Genomic DNA, 25,659 nt, shown 5'->3' with positions numbered 1-25,659 from the left:
ACTTTTATTTTTTTACAGATCAAGTATTTACCAAACTAGAGGAGAAGGAGGCTTTGTATTTAAACTGCTTCAAATAGCTTCCTGGGGCTCAGAGTGCGGAGAAATATTCTCAACAGGTGGAATCTGGAATGAAATGACTTGCTCTATCCCAGCACAAGCCATTGAATCCCGAATGTGGGAATGGAGTCACAGCGTGACTAGGCTGTGCTGACTGCTCCCTGGGACTGTTTACATGCAGTTCATGTTTCCATGACAGGACTCCCTCTCTCTGGCCTCAGAGTTATTCCTACAGCTTAGCTCGTTTTCATTATTACGTGTCTTTTTCTATCAAGTCAGGGCCTGGCATACCTACATCCTTACCCTAGGTTTGGTTTGATTTGGTGGGGTATTTTTGTCCACCATATAAAAGCTTACCAGGCTACACTGAAACAACATCTGTGAGAGCTATCAAAAGGAATTTTTAAAAACGAGTAAAACAAAAATTACAGATTTTAATGAGATAAATGGTGTCACAAAACACCATCATGGCACATAAAGCAGATGATAGTACTTTATGACACATTTAAACATGATAAGGCTTAGCGTGCTGTGGGCGTGCTTTTATGCAATCAGGAAGCAGAAGCGAGCAAATCTGTGTGGCTAGCCTGGTCTACAAAAGAGAGTTCCAGGGCAGCCCAGGACTGCACAGTGAGACTAGTTTCAAAAATAAATACATTAAATTAAATAAAAAGTATAGTAAAGTTAAACAACAAAATACTTAAATAGAAATTTTAGTTTCACACTATGATTAATTGCAAGGCCTTTGTCTCGAATAGAAAACTAGTTTCCATGTTAGAGATTGTATTTAGGGATGCACCCAAGAGATACTCTATAAGCTTTGTTTATGCCATGCTTGCCCGCCACCTATGATAATAATTTTTTAATTTGGTTTTTGCATTGATGCCAAGCTTTCATCTCTCTTCTTCCTGAATTGAAGTACTGATGTGAATTCTAATAGGTGTTGCTGGCAAGTTGTCCTCTGTAGGCACCTGGAAAGCATCATTCAGTGTCGCTCTGGAGAATTCCTGTAGTTAATTTCCCCACTTTGCAAAATGCTTGCCCAAATTTCATGGCAGATCCCATATTCTGTCCACTCTGGCTCTATGTTTGTGCTGCACCCTCCTTCCGCTAACACACAACTGGCCTAAGACTCTCGGTGTCTGCTTCCAACATCTGTGCCTCTGTGGGCCCAGCCCCACCCTGCTCCCTGAAGGGAGAGAATGTAGCTTTTTTTTTCCTGCCTTTTTTCTTTGCTCCCATTGTCAAGCTCTTTGTGTCCTGTGGAAGGCATTAAGCCACCGTGGCAGACATGTTGGCAGAGCCAAAGTGACTGCTTTTGTTTGGGCCCCAGATGAAGTCTCTGTGTTCTGAGACCTGCTTTGTTGGGGTGTCTTTCAGAAAGTCCAACCGTCATGCTGTCTGCCGGCAGCTTTTCCTCCCCCTATGAGCACCTCAGCCAGCCAGAGACCAAGCGCATGGTGGAGCATTACACGGCCTATCTCAGTGACAACACTCGCCTCATTGCTAACCCAGGCCTCAAAGTACGTACTGGCACAGGCGACATCTCTGGGGCCCCTTTCCACTGGCCTTGGGGGTGGGAGTGGGGGTGGTGCTGGCAATGAAGCTTTGAATTATCCAACCTTGCTTGTATCAGGGCCTCTGCCGTCAGGAGGCAAAAAGTGTGTGCCCTGGGGGAGACCCCTTTGATGGATTAAGAAGCCCAGTAGGCCACATGAAGAATCTACTTCAGATCTCATATGCACTGGGGATTTCCAAGTAGGGGGTGTGATAAAGAGACCAGAGAAAATTTCCCACTGCATTGTTCCCATGGAAAAAAAAGTGTTCTGCTGTCTGTTGAGATAAATATGATATTAACACACCAAAAAGGGAGAGGGCTCTGTGCGTCTAATGATTCACCGTAGGAATTTTCTTAAACTGAGACAGGCCAGCAGAATGAACAACTGAATAGTCACACCTCCCCTGACTGTATTCCATGAGCCTTTGTTATCATCAAGTTTGGCTGCATCCATCTGCTCTGGAAAGGTTTGGAAGAAGTAACTGGGCTTGGCGAGAACCTTGGGGAGCCCTGCCAGCAGCCTACACTCTTTTCGTGTGAGCTTTTTTTAAAAAGGGACCTGCAATGTCTTCCTTTGTTTCTTAGTTCTCTGTCAGAAACGAAGTAATGGCGACCAGCCATGTCACAGATGAATGGATGACACAAATGGAAATGAGCAGCCTGAACACGTACATTGTCCGCCGTTACATAGCAACGCCCAATGGCGTCCTCAGAATTTATCCTGGTTCCCTCATGGACAAAGCATTTGATCCCACTAGGAGACAGTGGTGAGTCTGGGGTCTTTCAGTTCCCCATTCCTCCTAAGTCAGGAGAGCCATGATAAACACATGCAGTGATGGGCAGTCATGGGAAATGACACTTTTCAGTATTTCTTAAAATAATATTAGACTTGTGGGTTATGTTTTGACTGCAGTGCCTTATCTCGATGTTGAAACTTTGAGACTGAAGTGCTCTACATTTGTCTATTCTGACTCCTAAGTGCTTGCTTGATGCCAACTTATAACTAGAGGGTCATCTTAAATTGGAATACTTCACTGTACTACATGTAATTATGGCATCATATGACAGAGCGCATATGACCTATGGGAAATTAACACAGAAAACTCAGGAATATTCTTTTACTGTGGGCTATATTCTCAGTCCATTGCTAGCTAGCCGCTATAGCAGGGAAGCCGCGTAAGCCAACAACAGAACTGCTTATTCTGTGTTGGGCAGCAACCACCTCTCCCAGGGCTCAGCTCTTTATAACTGCACCTCACTTGTAATAATCCTAGATGGTTTCTTTAGGTTTGATCATCTCTTCCTTTTCTATATTACCTCCTCAATCCTCTGAACTACAGAGCTCATTAAAAGGTCAGGGTCCAGTATATATTGAAACAGAAAAATCTCATTTTCTCAACTCTTTATTTTGGTACTATCATCAGACAAAAAAGGTGAGAATCTTGGTGGGTTTGCAGCTCAGCCGTGGAGCACTTACCCATAATCTCATGGGTAAGCCATGAGTTCAAACCCCAGCTCCTCAAAAGGAAGTAAGGATACAAGCAGGCTAGAGAGATGGCTTAGGAGTTAATAGCCATCCTTTGCAGAGGACCCAAGTTCAATTCCCAGTCCCACTCACATTGTGGCTCCCAATCATCTATAAATCCACTTCCAGGGGATCCAGCACTTGATATCCGCAAGCACCAGGTGTGTGCATGGTACACATGCATACAAGCAGGCAAACCCTCGTGCATAAAGTCTTTATAACTTAAGGAAGATTTATTTTGATGTTTTAAACATAGTAACAGCCCAGTGAGTATTTTAGAGCTACACACTTGCTGCTCCTTCAAACTTTACATAGTTTTTTATACCTAAAATCACATGGCTGTTCTTGGGTCTCTGGTAGGTATCTTCATGCAGTAGCCAATCCAGGGCTGATCTCCTTGACGGGCCCTTACCTAGATGTTGGAGGAGCTGGCTATGTCGTGACAATCAGTCACACAATTCACTCGTCCAGGTAATGATCTTGATTTTTAGTCACTTAAAATGTTCTAAATCCCATTTATTGATTTATTTAGTGTGTGTTTGTGTGCACACATGTGTGCATAGGACACACGTGGAAGTCACAGGACAACGTGCAGAAAGGGACAGGTTCCCTTGTACCATTCAAGTGCCGGGGATTGAGTCATCAGGTTAGCCCACTGAGCCATCCCATAGTAATCCCAGTGCTGAAGAGGTGATGTCAGGGGACTCCTGGAACAAGGTGCCTAAGTTCACTGACCAAATGCATAAAATACTAGGTCCAGTGGGAGACGCTGCTTCAGTAAATCAAATGGAGAGCAGCTGAGAAAGACAGTTGTCACCTTCGCACCTCCATACAGAATGCTTAGGCACACCTGCACATGTGCCTCGAACATGCACATGCAACGAAGGCTTAGGCACACCTGCACACGTGCCTCACACATGCAGAAAGGAAAAGAAATACCAGCTGGAACATGGCCACTTGTATTGCTCGAATTGCTTCGTTTTCCAGCAAAGGAACATTAAAAAATGAGGAGTCAGGCCATCCAACTATTTGCATCTGACTCTTTAAAATTATATCCGTTGTTTGCTTTGGTTTTCCATTTTGTGTTTTTTAAAAGTGGCTCTTAAAAATAAGAGCTTTGTGAAGAGTGGTGTTGCCAGAGGCTAGTTAATGCCATTGTGGCTGGACAGATATTGGAATGTGTTGCTTCCTATGACCTAAAACTTCAGTTCTGATACTGCAGACATCCGTGACCGTTTGGGTTGTAAGGTGCATTGCTTTAATCCCTTCACTTACTGATAACCTGGCACGATGCCTTAAAATGTAGAGAAAGTGTGTTTTCTCTGTTTCCAGTGGTGATCAATATGTATCAACTGACTGGTGCTAGTTAGAATTCCTGACACACATTCATGGAGATGATAATTCAGAGCAGAGTAGAAGGGAATTCAGCCCCATCCACGGAAAGCCACGCCTGCTGCTAGCCAAGTGCAGTTTAGAGTCTGCTCGACTCTTAGCTTCTCCCATAACAGTTCACACGTAAGTTTATACCCCTCATACGGACTACATCCTTCAGTGTTTCCGATAGCGCCATCTGCTGGGTGTGCTTGTGTCTGAAGCATGAGACCCATCACCCTCTCCATAAGGGGCTAATCAGTTGAGGAAAAATAACAAGACTGTCTCCCCCCAAGACAGAGTCCATTTCATCTTTGACGACAGTGAAGGGCGCTGAGGTGGCCTTTCAAAGGTAACAGTGAGGTGTCCCTTACGCCTCTCACAGCGGCTCCTTGTCAAGAGCACTTAGCCTGTCTTGTGTGCCAAGGCCAGTTTGTGAGCTTACATGTATGTGTATAAGCATTTTTATTAAGGATCAGAGAAGTGCAAGAGTTTTGATCTGCTTTGCTAGCCAAGTCATTATGGTGTCAGTCCCAGTGAAGCATGACGTGAACACGGTGACTTTTCAAGTGAGGACAATATCAAATCTCCTCTTTGGTTACCTTCCTGTTTAGCCTATGAGTTTAACAACAACAAAAATCCACCATTTCCATCTAAGACTCTAAGTTGCTGTGAATACAGATTCCCCCAAAGTAGTCATATACCTTGGTCCTGCTCAAAAGGTAGCCCACAGAGAGCGCATCATGTGAGTATTTTGCTTAGCTGGGTGCAGTTTAACTATTTAGAGCTGTGACTTTTTCTTTTAATACAGTCTAGAAACAAGTCAGTGGCTTCTTCTGTTGCTCAGCCAAAGCCCCTGTGGCTTGCCTATAGACAGACTTAGCAATGGTACCAGCTTGAGAACCTCTCCCCTCCTGGATATATTGAGATATATATATATATATGTAGATATAAATAGATGTAAATGTACCACTTATGATCTGTGTGACTAGACAATCCTTACTGCTTTTGTTTTCTCACTAGGCTAGAGAAATATTATAGCCTATCTCAAGTAATTATTTTAATGATTAAATTAAGCAATACATAAAGCTCATAGAACAGTGCTTTGAACGTGGGAAGTGGGTCGACTGATACATAAATTGCAGACCCTGTTTGGGCATTTGACCTGGTCAGAAGAAACAACTAACCCAGGTACTCCATGCGTCTAAAGCACAGCCATCACCCCTGGTTTCAGACGTGCTTTGGTAGAGAGCTAGGGGAGAGCTTTCTAACTGAGCGCTCAGCAGTCACTCAGCGGAGCTCTGTCCTGTTCTTTCATAAGCATTTCTAGTATCCTGACAATGTAGCTGGGCATTCTTACCATGTGACTACACTGCCGGAGATAAAGAGCCCGTCACATGATCTCAACAAGCCAAATCACATAAGTGAATTACCATCAGCCTGGTCCATTATGTTTAAAATTGCAGATTTGGCTGCATAGTTCTATACAGGCCTTTGAGTTGCCATGGCAACAGTGTGCCTGTCTACAATTCAGGTAAAATACAGATCTAGGCTTCAGCATCTATTGAGTCTACAGGCACAGGTAGCCACCATTCAAAGGAGGTTTAGAAATAAAATGAACATATCCCTCAATACCCAAGCAGGACTCTTCACAGGGGCAGCAATATAGTATTATTATAGTATAGAAAAGAGCTAACCTCAGGTACTACTCTGGATACAAGGAGAGGATGGTATTTAAGTCTCTTAACCATTCTCAGGCTAGTATTTTCATTCATAAAATACAAACTACAATTCCATCCTACCTTCTTCCATAGAAATTAAATAGTTTGAAACTGCTTACAGCCCTTAAGACTTGACTTAATGGCTAAGACCATATGCTTTAGAAATAGACAGTGAGTTTCTATCCATGTGTACACTGATTATGCCACGATGTTGGCCAAATGCCTCTCTCTTGCAAACTTCAGTGTTCTTAAATCAATAAAACCTCCAAAGATAACCACAGAAGGGGCTGAAGAGATGGCTCAGCAGTTGGGAGCACATATTCATGTAGAAGACCCAGTTTGATCCCCAACCTGAGTTTCAGGGATCAAGGGCTCTAGTCATGTATGTGGGGCACATATATAACGTGCAGATATTCATACACAGGAAATAAAAATGATGTGAAGATCACTGTGAGAGAGGGCTAGGGTTTTCACTCAGTTCATAGAGCACCTACTGGGCTCATGTAGTAGGACCCTCTCGCCCCCCAGATTTAAACCCCAGCACTGTTGGGAGAAAAGAAAAAGGCCATCATGACAGTTAGGAATGTCGTGTTTTCTTTTGGTATTTTCCTGGGAATAAGGAAGGGAGGTGGTAAGAGCTTCATGCTCCATGTTAGGCAAACCCTGCTGATTTGCACAGTGACTTCTGCTTTAATATACTATGGTAAGTGATATGCTAACCACTATGCACGTGGTCACGTCGGACTGCAACAGCAGGCTTATTTTGTAAAAGTGCTACTGTTATTTTCATTTTTGTATGAAAAAAACTGAAGCTCTAGAAAAGCCAAATTGCATTCAGGAACCCCATAAATAAAACCAGCTATACCCAAACTTGACCACACGTCTACCAAAAAGTTAGCCAGAAGTGTCAGACTTTACTGTCCAGCTTTACCTCCAGAGTCTCCTTCTTTGAGAATCGTATTATAGAACAGAGGGTTTAGTGGTCTGCATTGCAATTCTTAAATATAACTGTGTTTTGAGTAGATGGTGTTGTGGAAAGAAAATTGGAAGGTGCTCCTGATAAGAATTGGGCGGCCTTACTAGGCTTGCTCAGTGTCCAAGAGACCTGTTTACTAACCAGCAAAAGGCAGGAAGTAGCCAATGGTAGCCACTCCTGTTCCTTTTCTAGAAATCTGCTAAAAGTAACTACAGGGCCTAAGGGCTCCTGCTGCAAACCTTGGGGCCTGAATTTGAACCTGGGGCCATGTTAGAGAGAAAGAAATGACTCACTGATGCCTTTTATACACATATTGTGGCAAGCATGTACCCACATACATCCACACAGAGACAAATATACATGCTTATGGATGTACATACATATATGCATGCATGCATACATGCATAATTAAGTTTTGTTTTAAGTAGCCAGACCAGCCAACTCTCATATGTCTGCACTAATATTTTTGCTTAAAAACAGTCTATGACTATGGGGAGGTGACCATACTCCACAGCTGTTCATGTTTGGTGCTGGTCTTGTTCAGAAAGTCATAATGGCACTGTTAACGTTTCCTCTCAAGCCATCTGCATTTACAGGCTCAGGAGGTAGGGAGGGCATGTTTATCCGGTGCTAGACAACATCATGTTTGTGACTCTTACTCTCACTGATCCCTTTCATATGAAGTACACAGCTGTCTTCCGGACACACTGTGGCTGTGATGGGCATCGACTTCACACTGAGGTACTTCTACAAGGTTCTGATGGACCTCTTACCAGTTTGTAACCAAGATGGTGGCAACAAAATAAGGTAAGCCCTCCAGCGACACCACTTTCTGTCTACTGCCAAAATGAGACCAGATTGTTTTTTGTGTGGACCACGCCAAGACAGGAGATTAAATTCATGGTCTGGCTGTCCTATAAAAGCATATTTTTATTGTTTTCCTTCCCCTCCCAACCTCTCTGTCCAAGCACACACATGTTGAGGTCAGAAGCTAACTTTAGGTGTCTGAGACAAGCTTTCTTAATTCATGATGGAAACACCAGGGTACCTGGCCTATGAGCTTTTGAGGATTCTGTTGCAGTGAATTAGTTAAACCTCATTCCTTCCTGCATGCTGCACCTGCCCAAAAGCTCTCTGGATTTATGAATGAAAGGCACACACACACACACACACACACACACACACACACACACACACAGCACCAGTTAATTTTGATATGCCTTGACTAGCTCAATAGTTGGGCACTTCTAAACCTCCCTGGGCTATCACAGACTTCCCTCCAGTATTCCTGGCTTAACACTTTCTAAATCTATATTTTATTTTTGGTGCCCTATTACTTTCTGGGCAGCCCCCCATAAGGCCGCATTCCCTTTCCACCTACATTGTTGGATGCTTTCTCTCCTGCAGCTCTTAAATCTGATCCTTTACCCTCTGAGTCATAACAATTCTCCTCTTCCCCTCTCTTTTGCTTCCTTGGCATGCAATCTGAAAGTCCCACCCCATCTCCCTGCCCAGCCAATGGCTGTACAGAAATGCTTTATTATCAGCTGAAGCCAGCTGGGGGCAGGGACCCTCAGGTCTGGAGCACAGCTTTTGGGAGTTGAAATAAGACAAAGCATTACAACCAGTTCCCAACAAGATTCTGATTAGAGATGGATGCTAATGCACTGAGCTTTCCACGAGTCTGACCAACCGAAAGACAGTGCTTCTCCCACTGAGCCGTCTCCCCAGCCTTCCTTTCATTCCCGTTTTGAAGGTGCATGCTGTTTATTATTTTGGCTAGCCAACACAACACACAGCAAGAGGAATATCATAGGTCCCCAAAATCTTGTTTCTCCAGGAGCCAGTGACCAGAGGCTCCCCTCAACGCTGGCACTGGGCGCTTTCTCTCAGGTGGCACTTTTGATGTTAACTTAGTCATTAAGCCAATCTTTGTAAAATTTCAGCTGCTTAGACTGCACTTTTACATTTTCCCAGAATGAGGCTCCCAGAACTACGAGGCTTTGCCTCCTGAATTTCAAAAGAAAATGTCTGATTAAAGCGAGGGCATTCCCTTGATTCAGTGCAGGCCACTTTTAAAAATAGCTTCTTAGTTCAGTCCTGTGCTCCACACTTTGTGTCACTGTTGACTTTCACCTTGGTGCTTCATGGGTGTGTTCAGGGATCCTGGCCACTGCTATGACTAATGCTCAGGGGAACAAAGCAGAACACAGTCTTGATTACAGTAGTTCTAGCGATACTTAATGATGTCGTCACCCATATGTTTATATGTACTGAGTGCTGTGTTTTGTTTATGTTTGTGTCTGTACATACTGGTTTACTTCTTCCCTCAAAAAAAAAAAAAAAAAAAAAAAAAAAAAAGAGCTAGCATCCTTCTTCTAATATCTTTGCAAAAGATTTTATGTTCCTCACACAGTTTGATTAGGTGGGCACATCCTCCGTGACAGTGGCTCTCAACCTGTGGGTCATGACACATCTGGGAGGTCAAATGACTTTTCATGGGGGCCACCTAAGACCATCAGGAAACACAGATGTTTACATTACAATTCATAATCATATCAAAATTACAGTTATGAAGTAGCAACGAAAGTGATTTTATGGTTGGGGAGTCACCATAGCATGAGGAACCGTATTGATTGGCAACACCACTCTATGAAATGTATAGGTGACCAGAGGGCATTGTGTTCTTACTGTAATCTGGAGGCCAGGCCGCCCAGTACCTCAGGGGAAGTGGGTCTACTGGCCAGTGAGCCTGCCTTCATTTTTTCCCCAGAAGTCTGGATAAATGAAGTTTGTTTTAAGGCAGGTATATGCAAGTGTTCTTTGAAAGCATGGTAGCCACCATATGAATAAAAGGCATTACTTGTTTTGGTACAGGTGCTTCATAATGGAGGACAGAGGTTATCTGGTAGCTCATCCAACCCTTGTTGACCCCAAAGGCCATGCACCTCTGGAGCAGCAACACATCACTCATAAGGTATTCATTGGCCCACAGGGTCAGCTCCGTTCTGTGACAGCCTAGAGTATGTTAAGTGACACTTGTCTTCTGTCTGGTGGCTTTGTCAGGAGCCTCTGGTTGCGAATGATATCCTAAACCATCCCAACTTTGTGAAGAAGAACTTGTGCAACAGCTTCAGTGACCGGACAGTGCAGAGATCTTATAAGTTCAACACGAGCCTGGTGGTAAGCCATGTGTGAGCGCCTGCTCCCACAGAACAGTGGGGTGAGGGAGGGGCTTAAGTAAAACTCCCATTGTGATAATTGTAGGACAAATGGCCAGGGGCAGGGACTGTCTGAAGGTCACAGGGTTGGCACGATTAGTTATGGTTCCCTAGAGCAGTGGCTCTCATCCTGTGGATAGCAACCCCTTTGGGGACTCATGACCTTTCACAGGGGTAGCATATCCAGTATCTTGCATATCAGATATTTATATTACTATTCATAATGGTAGCAAATTATAGTTATGAAGTAGCTATGAAAATATTTTTATGGTTGGGGATCACCAAAAGCATGAGGAACTTTAATGGGTCGCAGCATTTAGCAAGTTGAGAACCACTGCCCCAGAGGGACAAAATTTATACAATGCAGATAGATAGATAGATAGATAGATAGATAGATAGATAGATGATAGATAGATAGATAGATAGATAGATAGATGATAGATAGATAGATAGATAGATAGATGATAGATAGATAGATAGATGATAGATAGATAGATAGATAGATAGATGATAGATAGATAGATAGATAGATAGATAGATAGATAGATAGATAGATAATAGATAGATAGATAAAGAAGATTTATTAGAATGGCTTACAGGCTATGGTCCACCTAGCCATTAGTATAACTGGAATTCCAAAAAAGTAGGTCATAGCTGCAGCGAAGGAATAGACTTGCTAGTAAGCAAAAGCAAGCAGGCAGAGAAAGAGAGCAAGCTTTTCCTTCCATATCCTTCATGAAGATGTGGCCCAGAATCAAAGTGGATCTTCCTACCTCAAAAGACGTGGATTAAAAGTGTATCTTTCCTGGATCAGATATTCAGGTTCGAAGTGGATCTTCCACTTCAAATGATTTAATTAACAACAACAAAAAAATCCCTCAGTTGTTCGTGAATTTTAATTAATTCCAGATGTAGTCAACTTGAGGACTAAGAATATTGATCACACCAACCTATGTCTTATCCCTTTGAAGTTTCTTCTGAGGGTTGTTCCTATTCTCTGTACAAATGTCTGTGCTTCTGTCTTCTAGATATGATTTGGCTGTCTGAGTCCCAAAAGACAGCCTACACAAATTCTCGATCACCCATCTCAATGAATGGGGAGTTTTCTGGAAATTATCCTGAAAGCATTTTTATGTTTGTTTTTTTTTTTTTTTTTTTAGCTTCCTTTTCAGAATTTGAGTTGCTACTAAATATCTAATATATTCTTGAAAAATTTGCAAATGCTCCTAGCTAGGAAAGAACAGACCTGGGTGAGAGGGGTTAGAGAACTAATATTTAAAACTCATTCACAAGGGACTTGTTAATTTACATCGGCATTTATGTATCTCTGTCATTACAGTACAGCATAATTTTGGGGGCTGGAGAGAGATGGCTCAGCAGTTAAGAGTACTGGCTGCTCTTCCTGGGTTTCAGTCCCCAGCACCTACATGGCAGCTCACAACTGTGTGTAATTTCAGTCATGGGAGACCTAGTGTCCCACACACACTAGGTGTAGCAAGACACCAATACACAATAAAATGAACATGAAATAGAAAGAAATCAATCTCTAAGAATAAAAAAATAATCGTTTGTAATGTGCTGGATTGACTTGAACATCGTAAACTAAACACCATGAAGTTAATTGTGAAAAGCAAATTTCCCAGGAGAGGAGGAATTTTGAAGTACCGCATCCACATCACCTCCTTGGACCTCACTCCACTCCCAGCATCGCTTTGCGAAGCCCAAGCAGGTTTTCTATGAAAGTCTGGTTCTTTCTATGCATCTAGTTCATTTCTACAAGTCTTTCTCCTGTCCATGGCAGGCAAGGCCACAAGGCTACAGTAGAAATACCTCTGAAAGGCTTGTTTTAGTTGAGTGAAAATTAGGATTCTTTTGTTGTTACTTTTGAAGTTACATTGTCTGTGGGTGCACAGGCAGACGTGCACACATGTGGAGGGTGGAAGACCACTTACAGTTCTCTCTCCACCATGCCAATCCTCAAGATGGAGCTCAGGCTGTCATCTGGGTGGCAGGTGCCATCACCCACGGAACTATCTTACAGGCCAGGGATAGGTAATTTCCTTTTCTTCTTAAAAAAGAGTTATTTATTTTATTTATATGAGTACACTGTAGCTGTCCTCAGATATATCACACAAGAGTATCCGACTCCATTATAGATGGTTGTGAGCCAACATGTGGTTGCTGGGAATTGAACTCAGGACCTCTGGAAGAGCAGTTAGTGCTATTAACCACTGAGCCATCTCTCCAGCCCAATAGATAATTTCTTAATGGCTGAGGATTAATTGGAGCATTTTGGATACTGAAGTTTATTGAATGAAACGCCCATGTCACTGCACGTCCTAGCAGTGGGTGTCTTCCACACAGGACAAAACTCCTCTAGAACCCTCTCTGTGCCACAACTCTCAGATATGGGCTCCTGGTCACACACATTTTAAGAGATGAATAACATGGACTCCAGTGTGAGTTAGAATAATCCCTGGGCCATTTGGTACAAATGCAGAAGGATGGTTATTACATGACATTATCATACAGTTTTTGTGGCACTCCTAGAGGTGGTCCATCACCTTTGCTATCTTTGTAATGAAGAAAAAGGAGGCTTAATTCAGCTCAAGGTTGCAGAAGCAGGAAATCTATCATCTCTCAAAGAACCGTTATGTTTAAAATGTGTTTTATTCTAGGAAGCAGAAAGGTTTGTTGACCAAAGGAAAGAAGCCTGCAACTTGTAGCTAATTAGGCTTCCTTTTAAAACAAATTTACTACTCTGACAAAAACAACTAAAAGCCCAAGTGTTTGTTCTGGGTAGAGTCTGTCATGCTAGAGAAGTTGAGGACATAGGAGGCTATTGAAGTAACTGGTCATACTGCATCCACAGTCAGGAAACAGTGAGCATAGTTGATGAACATTTGCTCCACTCACTTTCCCCTTTGATGCACTCCAGGATCCATCTAGGGAATGGTGCTGCCCACAGTGGATTGGTGGCTCTACCTCAACATAGTCAAGCTAATCTCTCCACACACTATGATAGTTTGCACTAACCAACAATGATGTTATCTTTTTTCTTATGATTATAAAACTAGGAGCTGGAGAGATGGCTCAGCAGTTAAGAACACTTGTTGCTCTTCCAGAGGATCTGGGTTCAATTCCTAGCAACCACATGGCAACTCACAGCCACCTGTAACTCCAGTTCTAGGGCATGTGATGCCCTCTTATGGCCTCTGAAGACACATTCATGATGCACAGACATGTGCAGACACTACAACTATGCACATAAAATTTAAAATTAAAAAAGCATAATAAAATTAGCTATGAAAACTTATATAAGTATAAATGAAAATTTATATATTATTTTATATTTTTATATATTATGTATACCAACTATTAAGTGAAAATTATATCTGACTGATAAAATTATTTGTAAATTTTCACCCAAGTGAGGAAAATAAGTTTGTTTGTTTTTTTTAAGATTTATTTATTATATATAAGTACACTGTAGCTGTTTTCAGACACACCAGAAGAGGGCATCAGGTCTTCTTATAGATGGTCATGAGCCACCATGTGGTTGCTGGGATTTGAACTCAGAACCTCTGGGAGAGCAGTCAGTGCTCTTAACCACTGAGCCATTTCTCCAGCCCAGAAAATAAGTTTTTTAACAAGCAATGCTCTCTAGGCCACATTTTAAACCAAGATGTCTCCGTGGTCATGAGCTCTTGCTGTTCTTCCACAGGACCCATATTTGGTTCCCGGCGCCCAGGAACCCAACACCTATTCCAGCTTCCAAACACACACACATATATAAAAATAAGCCTTGTAAAACACTAAGAATGTTAAACAGTGGCCATGTGATGCTCTTATAATCAGAATCTAAACTATTCTGTCTTTTCTGTAAGAAGGCCCGGTAGGGTGGCACACGCCTGTAATCCTAGCAATCAAGGGAGAGGCAGGAGAATCTCTGAGTTCGAGGCCAACCTGTGAGACAGCAAGTCCCAGGCCACCCAGCGCTCCCCAGAGAAGCTTTAGAAGACCAGGGGCAGGGGCAAGTCTCTACACTGCTGCCTTTCATCTTGTTCGTAGGGGGATTTGACGAACCTTGTGCATGGCAGCCACTGCTCTAAGTACCGTCTGACGAGGATTCCAGGAACCAACGCATTTGTCGGCATCGTCAACGAGACCTGTGACTCTCTTGCCTTCTGCGCTTGCAGCATGGTGGACCGTCTCTGTCTCAACTGCCACCGGTGGGCTGGATTCTGTTCGTGGACTGTTTAATATTTTAACTAGTGCCAGGCACTTTGAGCAGAACGGGAGAGGTGTGTCCTGGGGAAGGGAAGTCCAGAAGCCTTTAGATCTGTGCTGTTCCTGTGACTCAGTCACCATGGCTGTGAGTTCAGGCCAAATTCAATTTAAATCTTTGGCCATGACTTTATTTTCACTATCAATTATAATTTGCAAAGGAATTTTAAATGTCAATTCCCTGGTGTGTGTGTGTGTGTGTGTGTGTGTGTGTGTGTGTGTGACATTCTGCTGACACCTACCTCTGACTAGTAACTCTCTTTGCTTTTCAGAATGGAGCAAAATGAATGTGAGTGTCCTTGTGAGTGCCCCCTGGAGGTCAATGAGTGTACTGGCAACCTCACCAATGCAGAGAACAGGTAAAAGTGTGTGTGTGTGTGTGTGTGTGTGTGTGTGTGTGTGTGTGTGTGTGTGTGTGTTCTCCATGTTATCATTATCGTGTTTTCTATATATTTGTTTTGGGTTAGGAGTGTACAAAAGTGCTTTGATCTAATGAGGAACCAGATTTCAAATAATGTCTGCCTTGAGGTTCAAATATATATGCTGTGAAATAGTAAGACTGCATGCTATACTACAGAGGAGAGTTGGTTTTGTGGGTAAAGGTTTTGTTATGCAAGCATGTGGACTTGAGTACAAGTCTCCATAGTTTTGTAAAAGCCAGACAGTGACGTGTGCCCATCACCCTAAAAACCCAGGAACAGATAGATCCCAAGGGCTTACTGACCAATCTAGCCAAATCACGGTGCTCTAGCTGCAGTGAGAGACAAAGACTCTCAACATAATAAAAATAAGCCATATGAGAATCATATAAGCATTTCCTACATGTCAGGTACTTTATGTACATTAAGTATATTTTTAAGTTAACTGTGATAAATATACATATGCTTTCATATGTGCTCAGATATATGTTCATACATGAAATGGTGTTATTTCTTTACATTATTGATACATTCTTAATGATTAGGCTAGATCCCTTCCCTAAAGATTAAAGGACACACAAAAATTGTGTGTATGTTTAAAGGTGTCTAAAAGGGATCCTCACTAAAGTAGTCACAGTTTTACCCAAGAAAAGTAAGATTGAAGGTTGTGTTCACAGAATGTTGAGCACAGTTTGGCTTTATACCTTCCTGTTGTGTTAAGTATTTTTTTAATCAGGTAGAGGTGTGTATGTGCGCATGCACGCATATAAACACATATATTATTTCTATTGTATACAAATATAAACAAACTAGGCAATCTGGCAGTTAAATTGATTGACCCAAGGTCTCACCCAGTGGCAAAGCAACCTATAAAAATGTAAAAACTTACATTTGTTTGACATTAGCAAGGACCTGGTGTTTGCAATATGGGTGCCATTGAGCCTAACCTCCAGACTTGCTTCCTGCATAGAAACCCGAGCTGTGAAGTTCACCAGGAGCCAGTGACATACACAGCTATCGACCCTGGCCTGCAAGATGCCCTGCACCAGTGTGTCAACAGCAGGTGTAACCAGAGGATGGAAAGCGGGTAAGAGACCTTCCTTCCTGAAAGCTCGGCATGGTAAGGCATGCCTTTAACCCAGCACTCGGGAGAATCTCTGTGAGACCAGCCTGGTCTACAGAGTCCCGCACAACCATGGCTATTATACAGAAAAACATTGTATCAAGAATGGTCCCCTAACCCCCGACACACACACACACACACACACACACACACACACACACACACATACACAGTAAGAGAGACAGGAAGACCATCTTGAGATCAGTGCTCAGCAACCCTACAGAGCATGTGCAGCCAGTGCTCTGGTCCCCAACCTCCTTGCATTAAGGATTTGTCCTTTGTAGGGAGGAAGGATGGGCCTTTTATCTCCCTGATGAAATCTTTTCATTCCCACTGGTTACAGAATTTGACTTTTGCTATAGGCTGAAAAGAGCCTCTGCTATGCATTTGTGTTACTAAGCCAAGTAAGGAATTAGAGAATCCTGGGATTCCACATAGGGCCCAGCAGCTACCAAGGTTTCTCTAGGAAGTATTTCAGAACTCATTAGTTTTCCCTTCTGAGCAGCTATGCTCCAAGTTCTGAACTAACAGCCCTGTGTCCCCTGCTGTGGGCTGCTCCCTTCAGGGTGTTTTGGACTAGGCATGGGGCAGTGGCTTTGGCTGATCTGGGGGAGGGGGAGAGGGATTACCTCTCTCTGGCTGCTGGTTGCCATGTGATTAAGCAAAGCCAGGGCAGGTCGGTTGGGCTGAGGAAAGGGTGACCCTCACACTGACTAACATGGGTTGTCATGCTACATTGAGGGGCAGGCAGCAATGGCACCAGTGTGATTGCTCAGGAGCATCACCATGCAGCCGGGGGATGGCCGTTAGGAAATCTCTTTAAATTGTCTACTTTTTTCCTGAATGTGTTTGTCTATTATTTTCTTCCTTTTTCAAAAAAAAAAACAAAAACAAAACCACTCACATGGGGCATGTTAGACCAAAACCAAACAACCCCGGGGCCATTTGCCTTTGATCTTCTGAGATGACTTTGAATAAGACCACACTAATTCACATGTGGAGGTTGTAAGGTAACTCAGAGAATGCTTGGCCTTCTCTCACTTCCAAGTGGCAAAGAGGCATGCAATTGCCACCCCCAGGTAAAGGACTGCTATCCCCACTTGACAAGGAAGGGGCTTGACGGGCAGCTGTTTGGAGCAGGAGCTCGTGGGGCCCTGAGATCCGGCCAAAGGCCAGCTTACCTGCTTTCCTGCTCATACAGCTTTTTTTTAAACACTATCAACCTGCCAGGGACTGTTTCGGTGTGCTGGACTGTGAGTGGTGTGTGGTGGACAGTGATGGAAAGACTCACCTGGACAAATCCTACTGTGCACCCCAGAAAGAATGCTTCGGAGGGATCGTGGGAGCCAAAAGTCCCTATGTCGATGACATGGGAGCCATCGGTATGTTTCTTAGGGATGTCTTAGGTAGTCAGGGTTTCTATTCCTGCACAAGTATCATGACCAAGAAGCAAGTTGGGGAGGAAAGGGTTTATTCAGCTCACACTTCCATATCGCTGTTCATCACCAAAGGAAGTCAGGACTGGAACTCAAGCAGGTCAGGAAGCAGGAGCTGATGCAGAGGCCATGGAGGGATGTTACTTACTGGCTTGCTTCCCCTGGCTTGCTCAACCTGCTTTCTTATAGAACCCAGGTCTACCAGCACCACCCACAATGGGCTGGGCCCTCCCCCCTTGATCACTAGCTGAGAAAATGCCTTACAGCTGGATCTCATGGAGGCATTTCTTCAACTGAGGCTCCTTCTCTATAATAACTCCAGCTTGTGTCAAGTTGCCACAAAACCAGCCAGTACAGGAACCCATGGTGATTTGACTCTTGAATGCAATTTTCTGCCTGTATCCTGGGACCTAAATCTTAATCATCCTCTGCCCAACTTCCCTGATTCGTTTGCCCAGTCATCCTTAGTTAAAAAGCCAAGGCAGATAATTACCTTCAGGGCTGGCTACACACACTGTGCAGTGAGCAGCCAACCATGCTGCCAAAGTTTGCAAACCTAGAATTCATTCCCATGAAGCTTATTTTGAGAAACTCTGGCCTGATTTCCACATGGCTGAACTCTGGAGTCCACTTAAATGTGTGTCCCAGTTGTCAGAAACACAGTTGCCTGCGGTGTGCTATTTCATCCTGAAGCCTTCCCTTTCCCCTTCGCTTACCACCTTTGCAAAGAGGGAGTCTTCAGCTACCCGTCACTGTTTAGGCAGTGGGGTCAGCAGGCGCCAGGGCTGCTATAGCAGCTTAGGTTATGGGCACCGTATGAAGAGCCCCTGGGCTCAGGCCACACGTCCTTGAAGACATGACCAAAGGATCTATTTCTCATTAGGTTTCTTTTCAGTGTCTTCTCAGAATCAGCGCCTTGCCCTTGCTCTTAGCTGACAAGTTTGGTCATCGTCATCATATTTAAGCCGCCAATGGATGTAGATGTTTCTCATCTCGGGATTCAGTTGTGACCCCATAAACCTATTATGGGTTGAAAAATAAGTCAAAATGTTTTTAATCACCTCAGCCTGCTGAATGTCACATAACTTAACAGAACAGTTCACTGCAGCGTGCTGGTTACTTAACCCTTGTGAGCCCATGGCTGACTGGGGACCTCCATACCCTGTATTAAGAGCGTATCTTCCATATTAGGAGCCCAGAGAGAGTTCAAGATCCCAAAGCCCATGCCATTTTTACTGAATGTCTCATTAACTCTTATAGCATCAAGAAAGTGACAAATGAGTCAAATCATCACAAATCAGGGACCATCTGTGTATCTCTTTTTAATGTTAATTTTTGTATGTGAGTACACCGTCTCTTTCTTCAGACATACCAGAAGTGGGTATAGGACCCACTTGTGAGCCACCATGTGGTTGCTGGGAATTGAACTCAGGACCTCTGGAAGAGCAGTCAGTACCCTTAACCACTGAGCCACCTCTCCAGCCCTGTATCTTGCTTTTTAATGTCTGCTCATTTAACTTGACTGAAGGGAGGCTATAATCTCTCTTGTGGGATGTGGGGCTGAGCTCTTGTGTTACCGCTAAAACCGGGTAAGGGCACAGTTCACGCAAATATACTCCAAAGGGTTATTTTCTGTTCTTACAAGAGGCTACACCTCTGCAACTTGGTCTGTGAACCACAGACTTACGTATCTTTTCACATCTCTTAGTTCATTCATGTGTGCTTCAAGAAAGCCCACCTCACCTAAGGTGCCATTGCCTCTTAGGGGGTAGCCAGGACTCCATTAGCACTGAGCAATGACATGTGTGAGCAGTTTCTATCTGCTCACGGTATTTGCAGCAGCCCTTAGTATCCACACTTTTGCTCTGTGTAGCAACCAACACTTAAGGACCAGGAATGAAGCGAAGCGTCCACTCCTACATTCCCGTGTGTCTGTGAGGAGTTTAGAGAGCAGCAGAGCTATCCACCGAAAGAACTCTGCTCTTTCCCCTCTCATCTCCCCCGCCCCCGTACTGGGGACGTGCTGACATGGCACATCTATGCATTTCTTCTCTGAAGGGGATGAGGTGATCACACTAAACATGATAAAGAGCGCCCCTGTGGGCCCCGTGGCCGGAGGAATCATGGGCTGCATCATGGTGCTGGTCCTTGCTGTGTATGCTTACCGTCACCAGATCCACCGCCGCAGCCACCAGCATATGTCTCCTCTCGCTGCCCAGGGTGAGTACAGAAGCCACTTGTTCAGCAGCGACTTGTTCAGGCCTCTGAGCAACGTGACATAAACTCCACATACTCCATTTTGATCACCCATGCTGCCAACATCCTCATCCCTCACACACTCCATGGTCTACTTCTACCACAAGCCAAACTGGCAGCTAGGGTGCTGACAGCATGCTCCTCCGCAGGTCTGAACCCAAGCAAACCAGAGACCCCCAAGATCATTATGATCAAGAATTCGAACCCATCCTATTGCATTCCTATACAGAGTATGCATGGTCACATTCAAATCCTCACTGAAGCAAACTACAGAAGAGTTGGCCCATAACCATGACCGAGTCTGCCATCTGTACTCGAAACCATTCCCTACCTTCCCAAAGTCCCTAGTGATGTCACCCCACCCTCTGTGAAAGTAAACTCAACTCACAGTTGTCCTGACCACTTAACTTAGCTTGTAGGACTAGTGACAAATTGGGGTTAGATGTTGCTATGACGACAAACCTGACAGCACAGCCACAGAGATATACATGCCTGAGGTTCTGCTAGAGTCGGGGTAGCCTGCATCCAGTGTGGGCTTGCGCCTGGCTGTGTACAGCTCTGCAGAACTTTCACAGCACAGTCACTGATGCTTCAGACCCCACTTTCCCCACCAAAGCCCTTGACAGAGGATTAAATATTACTTGGTCTCCATCCGTTTCTTCTCTTTCTCCAGAATGCAATTCTGGATGCTCCTCCCTTATTCTCTGGTCCTTCCTTTGTCTCTGCCCACCTCTATACCAGACGAGGGCATCTGTCTGTAACAGACAGGAGCTCAGTTTATTCTCCTGCAAGCTCACTATTTTATTTTATTTTATTTTATTTGAAGAGCTGGGGCTAGAACCCATCACATTGGAGGTGAGCTTTCTACCACTCTGCCCCACCCCCTGCTCTAAACTCTTGGTGGGGTGCTGTCACCTAGCCATCAGACCAGCACTCAGCGGGGTATTAAAGCCAATGATTTTGTTTGATTAAATAGTCATGTTTCTCTCTTTTTAATGATGAACAGAAATGTCAGTGCGTATGTCCAACCTGGAAAATGACAGGGATGAAAGGGACGATGACAGTCATGAAGACAGAGGCATCAGTGAGTATCCACTACCCCCTGCCTGTGTGCCAGCAGGGGGCTAATCCAAAATAAATATTCTTTCTTATGTCCTTTTGGCTTGTATTAAAATTTCAGAAGCTTTGACATGGTGGATTTTTTTTTTCTCCCCTTTTCACTAGGAATAAGTATGGGGCTCTGCTTTGTTTCAGAATATCTCCAGTGCCTCTTTTCTTTCTTTCTTTTTTCTTTTTTGATGTTATCTTTTACATTTTCTTTGGCCTAAAGCCTCTCCTCCCATGCCCAACATGCTGTTTTAGAAAGAGAACTTTCTAGAATAATTTTTGGCCCTTAATTAGTGTACACATCTCAGAGTAAAAGAAATGTGCTTTTTTATTATTATTATTAAAAGAGACTTCTGTTGATGTTTAAATCCCTTGGCCTTTAGCTGTCTAAATGTTGGCCCTGCTGGTGCACACTAGAGATCCGTGGCTGGGTGCCTATCCCTACATCCACCACAAGCCAGCTCCCCCAACCCTTAGGATTCTTTAAAAATGCATTTATTCTAACTCCTGAAAGAATAGCTCCTCTAACACGAGAGTGGGCATGCTCAGAGCAAGGGGGCTGACACCATGAAGGTCCTGGCAGGAGTGAGTGGGCATGCTCAGAGCAAAGGGGCTGACACCATGAAGGTCCTGGCAGGAGTGAGTGGGCATGCTCAGAGCAAGGGGGTTGACACCATGAAGGTCCTGGCAGGAGATTGACACTAACTGTCCGTGACGTCCTGCAGTCAGCAACACTCGGTTCATAGCTGCAGTCATGGAGCGGCATGCACACAGTCCAGAAAGGAGGCGACGCTACTGGGGCCGCTCAGGAACTGAAAGTGACCACGGTAAGACCTGTTCTCCAGCATTAGAAGCCCTCGGACCTGGGCTATGCCTGTGGGAGGCGTAGGTTCTTTCTCTCCCTTTCTAATGTTCTGTACGTACGCTAACTATTTTGACATAGTTCCCCCCACCCCCACCCCCGTAAAGGATGCACCCAAGCGTGACGTGGTTTGAGAAAAGTGTCTGGGTCTGGGCAGTTTTCTTCTATCAAAGCAGTTCCGGACACAAGCTAAAAGGCCCTGACTACACAAATTGCTTTCAAGTTTTTCTCTATCAAGAAGGTGGGGGCTGGTGAGATGGCTCAGTGGGTAGAGTCTTGTAGCCAAGCCCGATGGCCTGAGTTCGATCCACGGGATCCACAGGATGGAAGGAGAGAGCTGATTCCCACGAGTTACCTCTGACTGCTGCATGCCACAGTGCGCAGGCACACACACACACAAATCAGTGTAATCATTTTTCTCTGTAGCCTTGGCTGTCCTGGAACTCACTCTGCAGACCAGGCTGGCCTCGAACTAGTCAAGACCTGTCTGATTTGCCTTCCAAGTGCTAGAATTAAAGGTGTGTGCCACCACCACCTAGTAATAAGTGTAATTTTTAAAAGTGTGTTTTTGATACTTTTTTTTTTATAGCTGTAACCAAATACCTGGCAAAAATAACTTCAGGGAGGAATTATTCCTTTGGCTCATGGTTTAAGGGGTTCAGTTTGGTTGGTAAGCAACCAGATTGCTTAGGCTGGTATCTTGCAAAACATAATGGTGGCAGGGGTAGTGGTCGAAGACAGCTATGACCGTCATGGCTGGGATAGATGGAGTCAGGAGCACACATCAGAAAATAGTCAGGGTCCTGTAAATCAGTAACAGTCACCAATGACCCACTTCCTTCATCCAGAGCTCTGTGTGTGTGTGTGTGTGTGTGTGTGTGTGTGTGTGTGTGTGTGTGTGTGTAACACCGCACAGTCATACTGTCACTAGAGGTTCATACTTGCAGCATAGAGCCCTCTTCGGTCCAGGACGTCCTGTTGCTGGTGGGCTGTCAGCATCATGTCCTTAGGCCATAGACGATCCTAGGCTGTCTTCCAGTGTTGTCACTCCACCTCTGCCTGTGTCTTCCAGGCTCAAAGGCTTTGAAGAACCATTTGCACTGAGCCTGGACAAAGTTACAGATTTACATTCATTGCAGAAAAGCCAAGTCCCATGTCCTGTTCCAAAGATCTGCCACCACAGCCCAGGGCCTCTCACCTTCTTGGTGTCTTGTTGTTTATGTTCCTGGAACAGCAGGTGTGTCAGGTCTGTGAGCCTCACTGCCGCTATCACCCGAAACCAGAACCAGAGTGAAAGAAGGCTTGCTAACACTGGCTAATAAGTCTTTGAATATGGACAGATAATTACTTAAACCTTTTATTTTATTTTTTTTATCTTGGCTTTTCCCATACCTACCCAAAAAAGAAGAAAAAAAGCCTTTAAATACTGTGTCTCTATCTCTATGTAAAAATCGAAGGAGACGACATCCCTCCAAGCAACCAATAGCCCCTGACACCACCTCAGGGATGCAATCTTCCTTTGGAAGATGTGAGATGCTGCGGCCAGCCTGGTAAATCGGAGCTTTGTGTTGAACATTGTTCCACTGGCTAAATAGAACCTTCAGGTTTCTATGGAGAACTGAGGCAGAACTTAAATTTTTCAGTTTCTTGGCTTCCTGCCTCCCCAACCCCACCTCCCCCGCAAAAGACTCCTTTGAACCTGCATGAGTTCTTCTGCTGGGTCATTCTGCGCCTTCTCTTTTGAATACTAAAGCAGGTTTGAGGGCTACTAAAGTTCAGCAGAAGTAATTTCTTATTCAGCTGAAACACCAATTCTCAGTTCTCCTTCTCCTGCGGCATCCATTCCAAATTAGGATCTCCCCAGCTCCTTCCACTGTCTGAGTGGTACAGCCAGAAGCAGCAGCGTAGGTAAAGTGCGCCGTGCAGTGAGTACCTGAGCCAGGAAGGCAGTGAAGGGCTCACAGCCTCTCTTCTCTCACTCACTGGCTCTGTTACCCCTGAGGTGCAGAAGTTTCTCATGACAGAATATCCCACCAAAGGAAGTGGAACGGTTTGAGGGTGCCAGATCCGAAACACATCACTAAATCAATGGAGCTTAACTGTAGGCTGCTGTCCCCCTAAACCTGTACAGCATGTCACTAAAAGTGACCCAGCAAGTGGCTGGCCCTGTCATGCTAGCAGGATAAAGTGTACATGTGCATTAAGGGAGAAAATAGAATTGTTTTGTCAACATGATTCTGAGTGGTGGTCCCCTGTGTCATGCCTGTACTGGGCATGTCCTGTGCACTGGGCCATGTGGGGCTGGGCGAGTTCACACCAGTTCTATAGCAAGCTGTTTAGACCCTAGTGAGCTATTTTAGTTGGCAGGCAGATCCTCCGATGTGGAGGCTAACCTGATCTACACAGCGAGTTCAAAGCCAGCCAAAGCTACATAGGGACACTCTGTCTCAAAAAATAGATACATTTAAATTTAATCTTCTCAAGAAGATTAAAGGGGAGAGCCGGGTAGAAGCTTGGGGCTCAGGCTTACATTTGTAGTTTCTTCTGCTTAACTCTGGGGTAACCCAGAGTGATTGTGTGTGTTCATGATCATGGAAGGAGACAGATTCCCAGAGTGAAGAAAGGAGAGAGGAAAAGTAGTTCAGGATCCAAGGAAGGGCTGGCACTCAGGGGAGAGCAGTGCCAGGGTTCTACGTGCACTGAGTGTGTGCGTGTGCGTGCGTGTGAAGGTGCATGGCGTTGATGTTCCTAGAATTAAAATGTGCTGTTGCTTGAAAACTTAAGGTTATTATTTATTCAGAAATAGTTTGTGAGGATGTGTCTTAAAGTATAAGTTTCTTTTTCCTTTGGTGCTAGGAATCAAAACTAGGATCTGGTACGTGCTAGACAAATACTCTTGTTGCGAATACTTCAACCACACTGTCATCAATATTCTAAGACAACTTGAAGTGATTGCTCTTGTCAGCAACCTATGAGCCTTTTAGATTGGGCTCCTCACGAAACTGCTTTGTAACTGTGTGTCTGCTTTTCCTCGTATTTCTCTTGAAAACAGCACATTCTGTCTGATACCTACTGGCTTATTTTAAGTTTAAAAATACCAGCCAGCGTATGTTTATCTGCTCCTTGTGAGTTTATATTGCTGTTATTTCCTCATTAGGAACTTTACAGCCAGGCTTAGGCAAATATGCTTCCATATATGTGTATGCTAAGCAACCTTTGTCTTTGAAAATGGGATTTCTCCCTATCCTGGGTAGTTTCCAAGGTACTTTTTCCCAAGACAAATGATGAAAGAAAACCTACTCAAAAGCCGCCCATATTATGGAACTACCATCCTGAAGTTACTCTCTGTGGCCACTAGATGGCGAGTGAGTCCCTGATGGGATGTAGCGATCTCACAAGTAGCAGGGTTTCAGAAGCCGAACATAAACGCATAAGCAGAGTGCCAAACTACAGAAGCCAAATTTGGGCTTCTATTCCTCATGAGTGCCTGGCCTCGTTCCTAAAGTGAGGGTCTTACTTGAGGCTGTCTCCATAAATGCTCTTCTACATATGCCTTTGCAATTGCTGCCAGAGGTCCTTTGTGTTTAAATAGCATCCCCCCCCCCCCCCCCCCCCCCGTGATCCATGGTCAAGACCCTGTCTGTTTTTGTGGTCCTCAGAGTTCTCAGTACACAGCACAACTGCCTGGCACTGGGTAAATGGTTATTTGTTGGATGGGAAAAATGTGTCTGTGGGCTGGG

The 25,659-nt window shown here is 44.3% G+C and overlaps 1 protein-coding gene across 1 annotated transcript in view; it reads left to right on the top strand.

Moving 5' to 3' along the window:
• The window catches only part of CACHD1 (cache domain containing 1), a 207,322-nt gene that overhangs the window by 177,136 nt on the left and 4,527 nt on the right, over positions 1-25,659 (top strand). Inside the window, exons 14-26 of the mRNA XM_080920834.1 lie at positions 1,438-1,580; positions 2,201-2,382; positions 3,501-3,611; positions 7,893-8,015; positions 10,086-10,185; positions 10,275-10,391; positions 14,501-14,661; positions 14,989-15,075; positions 16,106-16,222; positions 17,489-17,640; positions 19,753-19,914; positions 20,957-21,034; positions 21,783-21,884. Coding sequence (XP_080776960.1) covers positions 1,438-1,580; positions 2,201-2,382; positions 3,501-3,611; positions 7,893-8,015; positions 10,086-10,185; positions 10,275-10,391; positions 14,501-14,661; positions 14,989-15,075; positions 16,106-16,222; positions 17,489-17,640; positions 19,753-19,914; positions 20,957-21,034; positions 21,783-21,884 — 1,635 coding nt within the window. The remainder of the gene's footprint in view (positions 1-1,437; positions 1,581-2,200; positions 2,383-3,500; positions 3,612-7,892; positions 8,016-10,085; positions 10,186-10,274; positions 10,392-14,500; positions 14,662-14,988; positions 15,076-16,105; positions 16,223-17,488; positions 17,641-19,752; positions 19,915-20,956; positions 21,035-21,782; positions 21,885-25,659) is intronic.

Source organism: Micromys minutus, assembly GCF_963924665.1.
Source record: "Micromys minutus genome assembly, chromosome: 9".
Classification (NCBI taxonomy): Eukaryota; Metazoa; Chordata; class Mammalia; order Rodentia; family Muridae; genus Micromys; species Micromys minutus.
Note: the sequence above shows the minus strand (reverse complement) of the source record. Positions and strands in the feature narration are given on the sequence as shown.